This window comes from Arabidopsis lyrata (genome assembly GCF_000004255.2).
Source record: "Arabidopsis lyrata subsp. lyrata unplaced genomic scaffold ARALYscaffold_2, whole genome shotgun sequence".
Lineage (NCBI taxonomy): Eukaryota > Viridiplantae > Streptophyta > Magnoliopsida > Brassicales > Brassicaceae > Arabidopsis > Arabidopsis lyrata.
In genome coordinates, this window is record NW_003302554.1 from 3,561,762 (window position 1) to 3,576,974 (window position 15,213).

The 15,213-nt window shown below is 32.1% G+C and overlaps 3 protein-coding genes across 9 annotated transcripts; 1 reads left to right on the forward strand and 2 right to left on the reverse strand.

Moving 5' to 3' along the window:
* Nucleotides 1-334: 334 nt before the first annotated feature.
* LOC9322717 (17.6 kDa class I heat shock protein 1) lies at nt 335-5,073 on the reverse strand. Of its 2 annotated transcripts, XR_002333938.1 has the most exons (3): nt 4,445-5,073; nt 2,729-3,855; nt 335-1,864 (listed from the first exon to the last, which is right to left on the reverse strand). XR_002333938.1 is itself a non-coding variant. In XM_002888121.2 (1 exon), the coding sequence occupies exon 1, from the start codon at nt 4,886-4,888 to the stop codon at nt 4,418-4,420; it is 471 nt and encodes a 156-aa protein (XP_002888167.1). In that variant the 5' UTR covers nt 4,889-5,070; the 3' UTR covers nt 4,189-4,417. The 2 variants fall into 2 exon arrangements, 1 of the variants encoding a protein (XP_002888167.1); XM_002888121.2 differs by lacking the exons at nt 335-1,864; nt 2,729-3,855 and having other exon boundaries at nt 4,189-5,070.
* A 1,095-nt stretch (nt 5,074-6,168) lies between these two features.
* Nucleotides 6,169-7,904, forward strand: LOC9324231 (TORTIFOLIA1-like protein 5). The gene is made up of 3 exons (XM_002886605.2): nt 6,169-7,054; nt 7,148-7,648; nt 7,749-7,904. Exons 1-3 carry the CDS (start codon nt 6,218-6,220, stop codon nt 7,902-7,904), a joined length of 1,494 nt encoding a protein of 497 aa, XP_002886651.1. The 5' UTR covers nt 6,169-6,217.
* LOC9322718 (protein COFACTOR ASSEMBLY OF COMPLEX C SUBUNIT B CCB4, chloroplastic) lies at nt 7,525-9,864 on the reverse strand. 6 transcript variants are annotated; one of them, XR_002333935.1, is made up of 10 exons: nt 9,559-9,864; nt 9,306-9,478; nt 9,107-9,206; nt 8,963-9,036; nt 8,682-8,863; nt 8,529-8,599; nt 8,361-8,444; nt 8,107-8,271; nt 7,971-8,009; nt 7,525-7,888 (listed from the first exon to the last, which is right to left on the reverse strand). XR_002333935.1 is itself a non-coding variant. In XM_002888122.2 (8 exons), exons 1-8 carry the CDS (start codon nt 9,760-9,762, stop codon nt 8,182-8,184), a joined length of 978 nt encoding a protein of 325 aa, XP_002888168.2. In that variant the 5' UTR covers nt 9,763-9,863; the 3' UTR covers nt 7,528-8,181. The 6 variants fall into 6 exon arrangements, 1 of the variants encoding a protein (XP_002888168.2); XR_002333936.1 differs by lacking the exon at nt 7,971-8,009; XR_002333937.1 differs by lacking the exon at nt 7,971-8,009 and having other exon boundaries at nt 7,525-7,900.
* Nucleotides 9,865-15,213: the final 5,349 nt, after the last annotated feature.

A 15,213-nucleotide genomic window follows, 5' to 3' on the forward strand; every position in this document is an offset into this window, starting at 1 on the left:
GAAAAAGGATAAATAGGGAGTGAGGAAGGAACATCAAGGAGGACTTTTCTTTGTGTTGACTATTCTTTACTTAGTTGAAATAATCAAAAAATAATAAAAAGTCTTGTTTTTTATGTGCAAGATGGCTTATATTATTCAAATGCGACGGCTGTTTTACGTTGTTTTTTTAATGACAAAAAGATATTTTTTTGATAATAATGCGACGGCTCTTTAACGTTGGTTATTTTATTACAAAGATATTAGGTAATAATTGAAGTGTTTTGAACATTTCATATTCAAAGTCAATAACGATGACCCCATTTAGTTATCGTCGCTACTACTAGTGGAGATATGGTTAAATGAAAAGTCTTTCTTGTGTACTTTAACATTTTATTGGTAGGAAAAGAAAGAAAGACCGTCGTTGGGTGTTTTAAGTCATTGTGTTTTGGAAAGTGAGAAGTTGTTGTTGATCAAGTCACATTCACATTTCAATTCAACACATACGTGAAGGATGGTTCGTTTATAAGTCTTTGTGTTCTGGAATATGAGAAGTTGCGGAGGAAGAAGCCAATTCACATACCCGGAATTAAGTTTATAGTGACAACTCCCCAATGTTGTTATGATAAGTTGTTGAAGACTCCATTGACTTCCTTTTCAACTCTGCGTTTGGCTTCTTTCTCAACTAATCTTGATTAGTGATCTTTAATTTGGTATTAACCCATCTCTAATTCATTGCTTCAGCAAGCAATTTCCCTTTCTCTGAGCTATTCTTAGCTTCTTGAACAATGTTCCACAGGTTGGTTTCTTTGTCAATTAAGCTCTCATTTTCCGAAAACTCTTTAATCTTCTTGAGATAGGTTGTCTCCTTCAGTCTTCAGTTTATCCACCAAGCTTTCATTTACATTTGACGACTCACCGATTTTTTCAAGAGGACAAACCTCCATTGCTCTGAGGCTTTTTGTTTTCTAGAGCAACATTCTTTGGCTCGACCTTTTTGTCCAACAAGTTTTATGCTTTCAGTTTCCATTTCTCCAACTCTTTCCTACAGATCCTTACGTTTGATATTTTATACGGGCTGCTTCTTCTCATTTTGCTTAAGATTAAGAAAATTCACCTTGCCAAGTTCTTCCTGCATAGAGAAAAGTTTTCTTCACCCGATTTCTTCACACAAACGATCAAATGAAGTTCTTGCTCTTCCCACTCAGGCTATCAATTTCGTTGCTTGCACTTTCAAGCCTTTTTCCATACTTCTCATTTGTATCTATTGCAGCCCAAACTTCTAATCTGGGCTGCACAATGTGCTAGCAAAGATTGACATCTCAAGAAGATACTACTTGCAAATCCAAAGTTAAGCTTACCAAAGATTTGTTGCTTTTCCCTTCTTCTTCTTACAGTTTTCCAACTCAGTTGCAAGTTCCATCTTTTTCATTCAATAGGTTCCAAAAATGAGATGTTGAAGTCTTTTTATTGATCTAACCTTTCCCTCCTTGGCCGGTTTCAATGTTATTGACGCAACATGCTTTTCTAGCTTGGAAGTTTCTTCATTTAATATGCAAACTTGGCCTGGTAGAGAGAAGAACTGAAATGTCCCAAGGCATTCTGGCTTCTAATAGACTCAACCTCTTTCTACCAAAAGTTTTCATTTTTGTGAAACACTTTAGTTCCCAACTGTTCTCAATACTCTCCTCAACACGATTCTAAGCTGCCAACGCATGTCTGAGTTTGGCATTGCTTTACTTTGTCAATTTTTCAGTAGATAATGAAGAGCTCTAGCTTCATCATTCTTAAGCATTGCTACTTGCTCATTAGCTCTCCTAAAATCCTCCTGAATCTGATTCAGTTGAGCTGGTAACTCAGATTCCTTCCTTCACCGTTATCGCGCTTTCTGAAAATGCCAAAAACAAATATGATGATCAATAATAGTCTACCAAATTGGCATCATATTAGCTCGCATCGGTGTTGGCAAAAGCAGTTTGCTACAAGAAGTCTTCTCCATCGAACCAGATGAACCACAATGTCACAGTCAAAGCAATGAACAATAATTAAACAAACAAACCATCATCTCCATTTAATCGAATCTTTGGTCGATTAACTTCAAACACAAGCTTAAAAGTTAAAACTCACTAACTTAATCCACTATTCAAACAATTTATAGCCTTAGCTTACAATGAAATTCATGATCCAACTACTTGAAATAAGATCCATCTCAATTTAAAGCTCTAATTATCAATAACAAGATCATTAAACAGATAATAAGCATCTAAATGAACATAGGTACTTATATTATAATCCAAAAACACATTTTTTCCACCATACATCTGCTGATCACACAAGTTATAACATGCTATTAGCTTTCACTGATTCTTAGCTTAAAACTACATATTCAACAGAGACACACACACAAAGTCAAGACCCAAAGAATTCAGTTCAAACTAAATTGGCTTAACCAGAGATGTCAATAGACTTAACTTGAATATGAAGTGTTTGAACATTTCATATTCAAAGTCAATAACAATGACCCCATTTAGTTATACTAGTGGAGATATGGTTAAATGAAAAGTCTTTCTAGTGTACTTTGTTCTTTTCTACATTTTGTTGGGTTTAAGTCATTGTGTTCTGGAAAGTGAGAAGTTGTTGATGAAGTCACATTCACACACATTCAATTCAACACATTCGTGGAAGATGGTTCGTTTTAAGTCATTGAGTTCTGGAACATGAGAAATTGCGGATGAAGAAGCCATGAACATACCTGGAATTAAGAAGTTATAGTGACAACTCCTCAATTTTGTTATGTTAAGAAGACTCCATTGACTTGGTTTTAAACTCTGCGTTTGGCTTCTTTCTCAACTAATCTTGATTAGTGCTCTGCAGTCTGGTATTAACAATCTCTAATTCATACAGACAGCAAAATCCCTTTTTCGGAGCTCTTCTCAGCATCTTGAACAATGTTCCACAGGTTGGTTGGTTAGTTTCTTTGTCAATTAAGCTCTCATTTTCCGATAACAACTCTTCATTCTTCTTGAGATAGGCTATATCCTTCAGTCTGCAGTTTATCCACCAAGCTTTCATTTACCTTTGATGACTCATCGAGTTTTTCAAAAGAACAAACCTCCATTGCTCTGAGCTTTCTGTTTTCTAACTTAACCTTCTTTAGCTTGACTTTTTTGTCCAACAGGCTTTCTTTAAGTTTCTGCTTCTCCAACTCTTTCCTACAGATCCTCATTCTTCTTTTCAAGTTCCTTCAGTTTAGTTTTCATACAAGCATCTTCTTCTTCCCATTTTCCTCAAGGTTAAACAAATTTACCTTACCAAATTCCCGATTTTTCCACACAAATGGAGTTTTCGCTGTTCCCCACATAGTCATAGAATTGACAAACTCATTTTGGGTGTCTTCTTCTCTCAGTCTTCAAGAATTTTTTCATAGTTTTCATTTGTATCTTTTGCAGCCACGTTATAACTTTTAATCTGGGCTCCATAATGTTCAAGCTATGGTTGACATATCAAGAGCTTCTCCTTTGCTTCCCTTGCTTTAAAAATACTTGCTTGCAAATCCAAAGTTAATCTTTCCATAGCTTTGTTGCTTTTATCTTCTTCTTCTTCTTCTTTCAGTTTTTGCAACTCAGTTGCAAGTTCCATATGGCTTTTCTTCCAAGAGTTTTCGTTTTTGTGAACTGCCTTAATTCCCCATTGTTCTCACTACTCTTCTCGACACGATGCTAAGCTGACAATCCCTGTCTGAGTTTGTCATTGGCTTACTTTGTCAAGAGCTCTACCTTTATCTTTCTTAAGCATTGCTACTTGCTCATTAGCTCTCCTAAAATCCTCCTGTATCTGATTCACTTGAGCAGGTACCTCAGATTCCTTCCTTCACGCTTTCTGAAAATGCCAAAAACAATATGATGATCAATCAATAAACCAAATTGGCATCAGATTTGTTCATGTTGGTATTGGCGAATGCAGTTTGCTATAAGGAGTCTCCATCAAACAAGATAAATCACAATGTCACAATCAAATCAATGAACAATAATAATTAAACAAACAAACCATCATCTCCATTTAATCGAATCTTTGGATCTAACTCCAAATACAAGCTTAAAAGTTAAAAACTCACTAAAGTGAAACCACTATTCAAACAATCTAGCCTTAATTTACAATGAAATTCATGATCAAACTGCTTGAAATAAGAACCATCTCAATTTAGAGCTCTAATTATCAATAACTATATCGTTAATTAGATCATAAGCATCAAAATGAAAATATAGGTACACTTCTATTATAATCCAAGAACACATTTTTCCACCATACATCTACTGATCACACACGTTATTAGCTTCCATTGATTATTAGTTTAGAACAACATTCAAACGAAGAACCATATTCATCAGAGACACACACACAAAGTCAAGACACAGAGAACTCAATTCAAGCTAAATTGGCTTTAGCCAGAGATTTCAATAGACTTAACTTGAGCCTTCTTCTTAGTCTCAACCTTAGGCACAGTCACAGTCAAAACTCCATTCTCCATAGAAGCCTTAACTTGATCCATCTTCACATTCTCCGGTAACCTAAACTTCCTCGAGAATCCCCCACTCGATCTCTCTACACGATGCCACGTGTCCTGCTTCTCCTCTTTCTCAACGTGTCTCTCTCCGCTGATCTTAAGCACAGTATCATCCTCTATCTCTACTTTAACCTCTTCTTTCTTCATCCCTGGCAAATCCGCCTTGAACACGTGCGCCTCCTCCGTCTCTTTCCAGTCCACACGTGCGTTCGCTATCGCCGATGACGATGAAGAAGACGGGAATTGAAGTTCCTTGAATGGATGATCCCAAACGTCGAGTGAGAATGGATCGAAGATGGTGTTGTTGATTCGTCTGTTGCTGCCGAAGAAGCTTGGAATTAGCGACATTTTCTTTGAGTGATTTCGAAATTTGAACAATTTTCCGACGATTCGATTTCGATTTCGATTTTTTGATGAAAGTTGGTGAGTCTGATGAATCTATATATGGTGGTGAAGAAGAAATCTCCAGAGCTTCTAGATTTTTTCGGATTCCAAGTTCTTCACGAGCATATTGGAGAGAAAAAGATGAAGATGAGGCAAATCCAGAAAACTCTAGAAGCATTTCAAGTTTTATTTGTGTGTTTCTGGGCCAAAATGGGCTTTAAAGGCCCAATATTCAGATATGAGCCTTAGAAAGAGTTAAAGATTTTGATTTTTCCATAAACGGTTGGGGGATTCGAAACAAACATGTTTCCCATAAACGTTGTGGGGGTTTCCTAAGAGAAAACATTACATGCATTCCTCTCTGAAAATAGAGAACTTTTTTCTTTGTCCTGGATGTATTCATAAATATTTATAATTAAGAACTTATCAATGCAATCTTTTGTTGAGAAAAGTATGATTCGAAGATTTCTTTTGGATCAGATATAGATGTTAAATAACACAGTATATTACATCCTAATAATATTGAGTAAAATAGAAAGAATAGTTCATTTCACGTTTTCTTACGTGTTAAGAAGAAACCGTGTTTTCTTGACTTGCTCATCAGCTAATGTGTAACAACATTGTGGATATAGTTTCATTCTTTTGCTTGTAATAAAATAACATCTTACGGAATCCTAGCTTTTTTTCCCTTGTAGATATATTCTTGGTTCTTCTAAGTGGCCACCAAGTTACATAAATATTTTATTATCTTCCTAATCCTAACTTTGATATATACCATTGAATACCTTATTATACACGAGTCTCTGATACTTACTTCAAAGTCCTAACATTTTCCATTACTACAATATAGAGGATTTACTTAACTATTCCTTGCGTACGTTAGAATCCTTCTTGGTATATTGAATCTATTTTTGATGTACAAAAACGTTAAAAAAACGACAAACAAGTGAGATAATATTTTGACCAAAAACAAAACAAAACAAGATAAATAAATTTGACATATTCGATGTTTTTAAAAAATTTGACATGTTCTTACCAAAATTGTGGAGTTAAAAACTAAAAAAGGAAACATTGGGATATAAATTAAAAGTAAATGTAAATTTTGTGGCAGGTGGTGAAATATGACAAGTTTAAAAGGCAAGCCAAAGACGAGTCTTGTTTAAAAAAGCCAAGTACCAACCGTAGCAGTCATCTTCATTGCCTTTTTTCTGCCGCCAAATCTTAATTTCTCCACAAAGCTTCTCTTCTCTCCTTCCATGGCGTATTTCTGAAAAAGTCTCCGGTGATTTCATAATGCCTTCCGTTCAAATCCGTTCTTCTCCGTCTCATTCTTCACAGCCGGCGCCGATGACGGTTACTGATCTCAAGCAACGAGTCATCGCCTGTCTCAATCGTCTCTCTGATCGTGACACTTTATCTCTCGCCGCCGCAGAGCTTGATTCAATTGCTCTTAATCTCTCACCGGAGAATTTCTCTCTGTTTATAAACTGTCTTCAGAGTACAGACTCTTCGGCGAAATCTCCGGTGAGAAAACATTGCGTTTCGCTTGTCTCTGTTCTTTCTCGTTCTCATGGTGATTCTCTCGCTCCTCATCTCTCAAAAATGGTCTCCACCGTCATCCGCCGCCTCCGTGATCCCGACTCCTCCGTCCGCGCTGCTTGTGCTGCTGCTTCCGTAGATATGACTACCAACATCACCGGACAGCCATTCTCCATCCTCTTGGGGCCGATGATTGAAGCACTTATCCACGACTGCGATCCCAATGCACAGATTGGCGCTGCCATGTGCCTTGCGGCTGCAGTAGATGCCGCGGATGAGCTGGATGTTGAGCAACTGCAGAAGGCACTTCCTAAAATCGGGAAATTGCTAAAATCTGATGGTTTCAAGGCGAAAGCGGAACTTCTTGGAGCCATAGGGAGCGTAATTGGCACCGTTGGCGGCCGAAACAGCGAAAAGGCGGTGCTAGATTGGCTTTTACCAAACGTCTCAGAGTTTCTAAGCAGCGATGATTGGCGTGCGAGAAAAGCTGCCGCAGAGGCGATGGCTAGAGTGGCTTTGGCGGAAGAAGAACTAGCTCCTTTGTATAAGAAGACATGTGTAGCTATTCTTGAGAGCAGAAAATTTGATAAGGTAAAATTTGGAAACAATTTATGGTAAATTTCATAAGAATGTGCAATCAATTTACTGTGTTTTGACTTAGTTGTTCATATCTTATTTGTGCAGGTCAAAATTGTTAGAGAGACGATGACTCGTACATTGAGTTTATGGAAGCAACTTGAAGGTGATTCAACAGAGGTCTCAGAGTCATCTTCCTCCTCCAAAACAGCTTCTTCTGGTTTCTCTGCGACTTCAGGAAAGAGAAGCAATACATTGAGAGGCAAAGATAGGAATTTAAACGCACCACTAAGCTCAAAGTCAAATGATGTTGAGCCTTTAGATCGTGGTGACACTCCTAAGGATGTGGAGCAGGAAGCTGTTGTATCGAAAGAGAAGCGGAAAACACTGGAAGTTAAACGGGCTCTGTTCCCGGCAAAGACGTATAAGGTCAAAGAGAATGCGTCGAACAAGTCACAAGTTGTTCAGAGTAGTGATGAGGAGAGTCCTAAAACTGAAAGTGGTAGTAGCAGTTCTCAGGCAAAGAATAATGCAGAAGAGTTGTCTCTGATAAGAAACCAGATCACTCAGATCGAAAAACAACAGTCCAGTCTGTTAGATCTCTTTCAGGTTACCTTTTTCTCTAAAACTCACTGATTATTATTTAACTTTTAAACATCCAACAGTGTTGTGCTGACTTTTGAATGTTTTCTTGGACTTAATATTGCAGAAGTTTATGGAGAGCTCGCAGAACGGTATGCAATCTCTGGAGAGACGAGTACGTGGTCTAGAAACATCCTTCAGCGTAATCTCCACTGATTTGCTGGTCTCTCGCAGCATAACACAAAATGGAAACCCCAAACGAAACGCCTGTCGACAGAACTGAAAAATCTGAAAGCTCATTTTACCTAACACAACACTTCAACATTAAGCATGTGAAGAAGATTCTTACCTTGGAATGCATAAATTCCAAGCTGATGGTTTTCTGAAGCTATTTTTACAATTCATTTCGACTTTATGTAACCACATAATCACACAATGAATTCATTTCAACTTTATATAACCACATGATCACAATGAACAATTACCTTTAGTGATCGATCCTTGTAATGTGTTTTCGAAAGATGATTACATCCTTTTCCGTTTTTCCGGTGTGGTTGCTTTCAAACTGTTACTCTGGAAATCTCATCAGAATCAATAAAATATCTCCCCAATGTCGCATCTAGCTTCTCCCCAATTGAAGAAATCCAGGCCTAGATATGATGAACAAACTTACACTTTGACTTGTCTTATTAACTTTTCTAAGTCACAACCAACATAGAGAAGTTAAAGATTTCCTAACCTGGTCTGCTGACGTGAAGCCTCTAATCGTATTTCCACCAATGACTGCGATTCCTTTATCTCCAAGCGGCTGCAAAATCACCGCCTGTAGAGAAAAAACAAGTATTCGTCACATGGATTCATGATCATTCCCTCACTCAAAAGAGTAACACTCAAATTCTCAACAAACCTGTGTATTTGCAGGTAGAAATGGTAACTCTGATCTCCCAGGATAAAGAGAAAGATTGGCCAAGTAACTCTCTGACATACAATCATTGTTCTTCTCTAAGATAAATGCATAATTCCACACAAAATATTATAAACAAAAATCCGTACTACTTACGTGCTTTAGATTTCATTACACCTCGGTAAACCGATCCTTGCATCAGCTTATCGGTGTTTACTACAACTGCTTTCTTGTCTTCAGGAGATTCAGCAACCATCCCAATTTGAATAAGGCAAATTCCATTGTAGACAATAACTAGAGACTTACAACACGTTGCTACCTTAAAAGATTCCCAAGCCCTGAGAAAATATACAAAAGTCAGATTCTATTTCTACATATCTCATGATAACATTCATCTTATATCAAACTTTAATAAGAGCTACTAAGCAGAGGATTACCATAACAATTCGGAAACTACCGATGCAGGAAGACCGGATTCTACAACTTTCCACTCGACACCGTCAGGTTGTACCTGATAACAAACAAAACCAAGAATCACATTGCATAGTCAAATCCTCCAAAGTTTCAATTCATAAACTTACAGGTGTTATGGACTTAGGTCGAATCGATAACCAGACTAAACCAGTCAATAAATTGGTGACAGCCAAGCCAAGCGCCAATAGATCTGCTCTAGACTGAGAGCTATACGAATTACAAAATCCACCAAATGAGCAACGATACAAAAATAAAAACAAAGGAATCGAAACTCGATTGGAGCCATTGTTTACCGATTATTTTTACCTGCTAGCATCGGCAACAGGAGCGATACCGGAAACAGTCCGATTGAAGAGAACAGCTAAAAGAGAAGCGCCTCCGACGTAGATCGGTAAGCTCCGAACCAAGTCATCGTTTTTGGAAATGAAATCAGCTACCAAATTCTTGCTCGGTTTCGGACCTCTGTAACTTCTCGGCTTCTGGTGAACCGAAAAGAAAATTTTTAAAAGGCAAAAAGAGAGAAAAGAAAAAAATAAAGAGACGAGGAATGAGAGAGAACCTGTGAGGTTGAAGAAGAAGAAGAATAAGCTCTGATAAAGCGCGGGAAATCTGAAGGAGTACGAGAGAATTTGCGATTAGGGTTCCAAGGGATTTGAATTTGGAGGATGATTCTCGCTTCCATTGAAGATGTTGTAGCAAGTGAGGTTAGAGATAGAAGATGAAACAATTGGCCGTTAAGGAGAAAGAAAGAACCTATTTCCATACGACGACGTTTCTTTCAAGGCAATTCTAATTGAATTTTAAGTACCGAGCTAAGAACCGGTTTCGAATTGAAAACCGACCAAATTTTGTTAAAACAAGTTTTACTGTTCGTTACCAACATCCGGTAAATAATAACTTTTGATAATTTGAATCAAAATTCAATATAATCTTTTATTTATTGCTAATCTAATCTTTTATTATTTATTGCTAATCTATATATAATGGGAGAGTTTTCTCTCCATCTAGGGTGTCCACATCAGCATCCATGTCATCATAATTTATTTTTTTGTTGGCTCCACCTATTTCATTTATTAAAATAAAAACAATTAAACTAAAACTAATTCACACATTAAATAAAAATAATAATTGACAAAAATTAATGAAATATTATGAAAAAACGAAAAAAATTGTATATTAGATCATATACAATATGAAAATTTTGAATAGAGATTGAATAAATATTAGATCATTATATTTTAACATATAATGAGTAAATATTTTTAAATAGTTAGAGATACGAAAAAAGAAACTTATCATATATTTTAATGGTAGAAAATTTATTTTTTAAGAGTTACAATTATTTAGTAGAGTAAAGAAAATAAGAGTTAAAAAACCAAATTTAAAGGTTTTTACTTAAAATAGAAAGCAATTCATTTCTGGAAAATAGACATTTAAAATTTGAGTACCGATTTTTAAATGTCTATTTTCCAGATATGTAGATGATAAGTCCACTGATGGACAGGCACCATCACACCAGGGATCGAGTCCCTCTCCTTACAATTTGTAGGGATTAGGCTAATGGGCCGGCCAGTTGTGGCCCAAGGTTGACAAAAAAAAAAAAAAAATTTGAGTACCGATTAAAAAATAAAAAGAATTTAGAACATATTATTATTTATAATTATAATATAATATATATTAGTATATTTTCTATATTATTAATTTTTTCTAAATTAAAAAGTGAATACCTAAAAAAGAAAAACTAAATATTAATTAGTGTTTAGAAAATTAACATAGATTGAAAAAAATTAAGGTGATTTGCAATAATAAAAAAAACTATCCTGAACTTCAAAAATAAAAATAAAATAATCTTATCGAGTATTAAAACTGTGTAATAATAATATTTGAGAATGCTATTTGGAAATTAGAATAGTAATGGTAGATAGAAGAGTTTTTCATTAGAAATAAGAGAAATTGTTAAAAATACCCCTTTTGGTTTGCCTCTTTTCAAAAATGCTCATTTTAGATGTCCATTTTAAAAAATGCCCCTTTTTAAATCTGAAATTTTTATAAAGTTTTATTAGGTTTATAAGGTACTTATGGATTGTAACTACTACTTGAAGACTCGATCCAAGTATTTATAAAATTTTATAAGGTGTTTTTAAAGGTTTTACAAGTTATTTTAAAGATTTTTTAAGGTTTTTCAAAGGTTTTACAAGATATTTTAAAGGTTTTTAAAAGTATTTAAAATGCATTTATAAGGTATTTATAAAGTATTTATAAGATTTTAGATACATAGAAATGTAGTTTGTGTATGTTTTAATAATATTACATACATATTTGGGTAAATCTTATATTTTTAAGAGCATTTTTTATAAGGTTTTTTAAAAGGGGTATTTTTGAAAAGTGGCATTGAAAAAGTGGCATTTTTGCAAAAGCCCCTAGAAATAAAAAGGATTTTTTTTAAAAAAAATAAATGTATTTTAAAATTAGAATAATTTTTATGAGTTCGTAAGTGTCACATTAAGAATACTTTCTAGAATCATAATATACGTTAAATTATATATGTAGAAAGAGATTTTTGTATTTTTCAAATGGTCAAGATAAAGTGTAAAATTTCACGTTGAAATCCTATGTTTACGAATAGGAATGAGTCTATGAAATCTATTTTCTATAAAGCAATTTTAGATGCACCAAAACATGGTAAAAAAAAGCTTTATGATAAACATCTCCTCAGATTTCTGTTCAATTTAATAAAAAGATCATGAAACTTATAAAAAAAAAAATTGAGTATCGAATGATATGAAGGAGAAAATAGAAATGATCTAAGGAAAAAAGAGAGTAGATGTTGGGAGACGACGAGTGAATCATAGAAGATAACGAAAAATATTGTAGTGAAAAATGTGAGAAACGTTTTACTACGTTGGAGAAACTTTATATCTTACTCATATTTAAACATGAAACTTTTGAATTGAGATTAGAGAAATATAAAATTAGATAATTATATCTTAACATATAATGCGTAATTATTTTTAAATAGTTAGAGATAAGAAAACGGAAACTTATCATATATTTTAATGGAACAACAATCACTTTTAAGAATTACAATTATTTAGTAGAATAAAGAAAGTAAGAATTAATAAATACCAAATCTATATATATAATGGGAGAGTTTTCTCTCCATCTAGGGTATCCACATCAGCATCCATGTCATCATAATTTATTTTTTTTGTGGGCTCCACCTATTTCATTTATTAAAACAAAAACAATTAAACTAAAACTAATTCACACATTAAATAAAAATAATAATTGACAAAAATTAATGAAATATTATGAAAAAACGAAAAAAATTGTATATTAGATCATATACAATATGAAAATTTTGAATAGAGATTGAATAAATATTAGATCATTATATTTTAACATATAATGAGTAAATATTTTTAAATAGTTAGAGATACGAAAAAAGAAACTTATCATATATTTTAATGGTACAAAATTTATTTTTTAAGAGTTACAATTATTTAGTAGAGTAAAGAAAATAAGAGTTAAAAAACCAAATTTAAAGGTTTTTACTTAAAATAGAAAGCAATTCATTTCTGGAAAATAGACATTTAAAATTTGAGTACCGATTAAAAAATAAAAAGAATTTAGAACATATTATTATTTATAATTATAATATAATATATATTAGTATATTTTCTATATTATTAATTTTTTCTAAATTAAAAAGTGAATACCTAAAAAAGAAAAACTAAATATTAATTAGTGTTTAGAAAATTAACATAGATTGAAAAAAATTAAGGTGATTTGCAATAATAAAAAAAAACTATCCTGAACTTCAAAAATAAAAATAAAATAATCTTATCGAGTATTAAAACTGTGTAATAATAATATTTGAGAATGCTATTTGGAAATTAGAATAGTAATGGTAGATAGAAGAGTTTTTCATTAGAAATAAGGGAAATTGTTAAAAATACCCCTTTTGGTGTGCCTCTTTTCAAAAATGCCCCTTTTAGATGTCCATTTTAAAAAATGCCCCTTTTTAAATCTGAAATTTTTATAAAGTTTTATTAGGTTTATAAGGTACTTATGGATTGTAACTACTACTTGAAGACTCGATCCAAGTATTTATAAAATTTTATAAGGTGTTTTGAAAGGTTTTACAAGTTATTTTAAAGAATTTTTAAGGTTTTTCAAAGGTTTTACAAGATATTTTAAAGGTTTTTAAAAGTATTTAAAATGCATTTATAAGGTATTTATAAAGTATTTATAAGATTTTAGATACATAGAAATGTAGTTTGTGTATGTTTTAATAATATTACATACATATTTGGGTAAATCTTATATTTTTAAGAGCATTTTTTATAAGGTTTTTTAAAAGGGGTATTTTTGAAAAGTGGCATTGAAAAAGTGGCATTTTTGCAAAAGCCCCTAGAAATAAAAAGGATTTTTTTTTAAAAAAATAAATGTATTTTAAAATTAGAATAATTTTTATGAGTTCGTAAGTGTCACATTAAGAATACTTTCTAGAATCATAATATACGTTAAATTATATATGTAGAAAGAGATTTTTGTATTTTTCAAATGGTCAAGATAAAGTGCAAAATTTCACGTTGAAATCCTATGTTTACGAATAGGAATGAGTCTATGAAATCTATTTTCTATAAAGCAATTTTAGATGCACCAAAACATGGTAAAAAAAAGCTTTATGATAAACATCTTCTCAGATTTCTGTTCAATTTAATAAAAAGATCATGAAACTTATAAAAAAAAAATTGAGTATCGAATGATATGAAGGAGAAAATAGAAATGATCTAAGGAAAAAAGAGAGTAGATGTTGGGAGACGACGAGTGAATCATAGAAGATAACGAAAAATATTGTAGTGAAAAATGTGAGAAACGTTTTACTACGTTGGAGAAACTTTATATCTTACTCATATTTAAACATGAAACTTTTGAATTGAGATTAGAGAAATATAAAATTAGATAATTATATCTTAACATATAATGCGTAATTATTTTTAAATAGTTAGAGATAAGAAAACGGAAACTTATCATATATTTTAATGGAACAACAATCACTTTTAAGAATTACAATTATTTAGTAGAATAAAGAAAGTAAGAATTAATAAATACCAAATCTATATATATAATGGGAGAGTTTTCTCTCCATCTAGGGTATCCACATCAGCATCCATGTCATCATAATTTATTTTTTTTGTGGGCTCCACCTATTTCATTTATTAAAACAAAAACAATTAAACTAAAACTAATTCACACATTAAATAAAAATAATAATTGACAAAAATTAATGAAATATTATGAAAAAACGAAAAAAATTGTATATTAGATCATATACAATATGAAAATTTTGAATAGAGATTGGATAAATATTAGATCATTATATTTTAACATATAATGAGTAAATATTTTTAAATAGTTAGAGATACGAAAAAAGAAACTTATCATATATTTTAATGGTACAAAATTTATTTTTTAAGAGTTACAATTATTTAGTAGAGGAAAGAAAATAAGAGTTAAAAAACCAAATTTAAAGGTTTTTACTTAAAATAGAAAGCAATTCATTTCTGGAAAATAGAACATATTATTATTTATAATTATAATATATTATATATTAGTATATTTTCTATATTATTAATTTTAATTATAATATATTATATATTAGTATATTTTCTATATTATTAATTTTTTCTAAATTAAAAAGTGAATACCTAAAAAAGAAAAACTAAATATTAATTAGTGTTTAGAAAATTAACATAGATTGAAAAAAATTAAGGTGATTTGCAATAATAAAAAAAACTATCCTGAACTTCAAAAATAAAAATAAAATAATCTTATCGAGTATTAAAACTGTGTAATAATAATATTTGAGAATGCTATTTGGAAATTAGAATAGTAATGGTAGATAGAAGAGTTTTTCATTAGAAATAAGGGAAATTGTTAAAAATACCCCTTTTGGTGTGCTTCTTTTCAAAAATGCCCCTTTTAGATGTCCATTTTAAAAAATGCCCATTTTTAAATCCGAAATTTTTATAAAGTTTTATTAGGTTTATAAGGTACTTATGGATTGTAACTACTACTTGAAGACTCGATCCAAGTATTTATAAAATTTTATAAGGTGTTTTGAAAGTGTTTTACAAGTTATTTTAAAGAATTTTTAAGGTTTTTCAAGAGGTTTTACAAGATATTTAAAGGTTTTAAAAATATTAAA

What these genes read in the sequence shown, in the direction of transcription:
- LOC9322718 (XM_002888122.2), bottom strand. Translation starts at nt 9,762, where the DNA reads ATGGAAATAGGTTCTTTCTTTCTCCTTAACGGCCAATTGTTTCATCTT. An exon ending in CCTGTTGCCGATGCTAGCAG is followed by an intron (nt 9,207 to 9,305) that starts GTAAAAATAATC and finishes TAATTCGTATAG; the next exon opens with CTCTCAGTCTAGAGCAGATC. An exon ending in GCTTCACGTCAGCAGACCAG is followed by an intron (nt 8,272 to 8,360) that starts GTTAGGAAATCT and finishes CATCATATCTAG; the next exon opens with GCCTGGATTTCTTCAATTGG.
- LOC9322717 (XM_002888121.2), bottom strand. Translation starts at nt 4,888, where the DNA reads ATGTCGCTAATTCCAAGCTTCTTCGGCAGCAACAGACGAATCAACAAC.
- LOC9324231 (XM_002886605.2), top strand. Translation starts at nt 6,218, where the DNA reads ATGCCTTCCGTTCAAATCCGTTCTTCTCCGTCTCATTCTTCACAGCCG. An exon ending in AGAGCAGAAAATTTGATAAG is followed by an intron (nt 7,055 to 7,147) that starts GTAAAATTTGGA and finishes TTATTTGTGCAG; the next exon opens with GTCAAAATTGTTAGAGAGAC. An exon ending in GTCTGTTAGATCTCTTTCAG is followed by an intron (nt 7,649 to 7,748) that starts GTTACCTTTTTC and finishes TTAATATTGCAG; the next exon opens with AAGTTTATGGAGAGCTCGCA.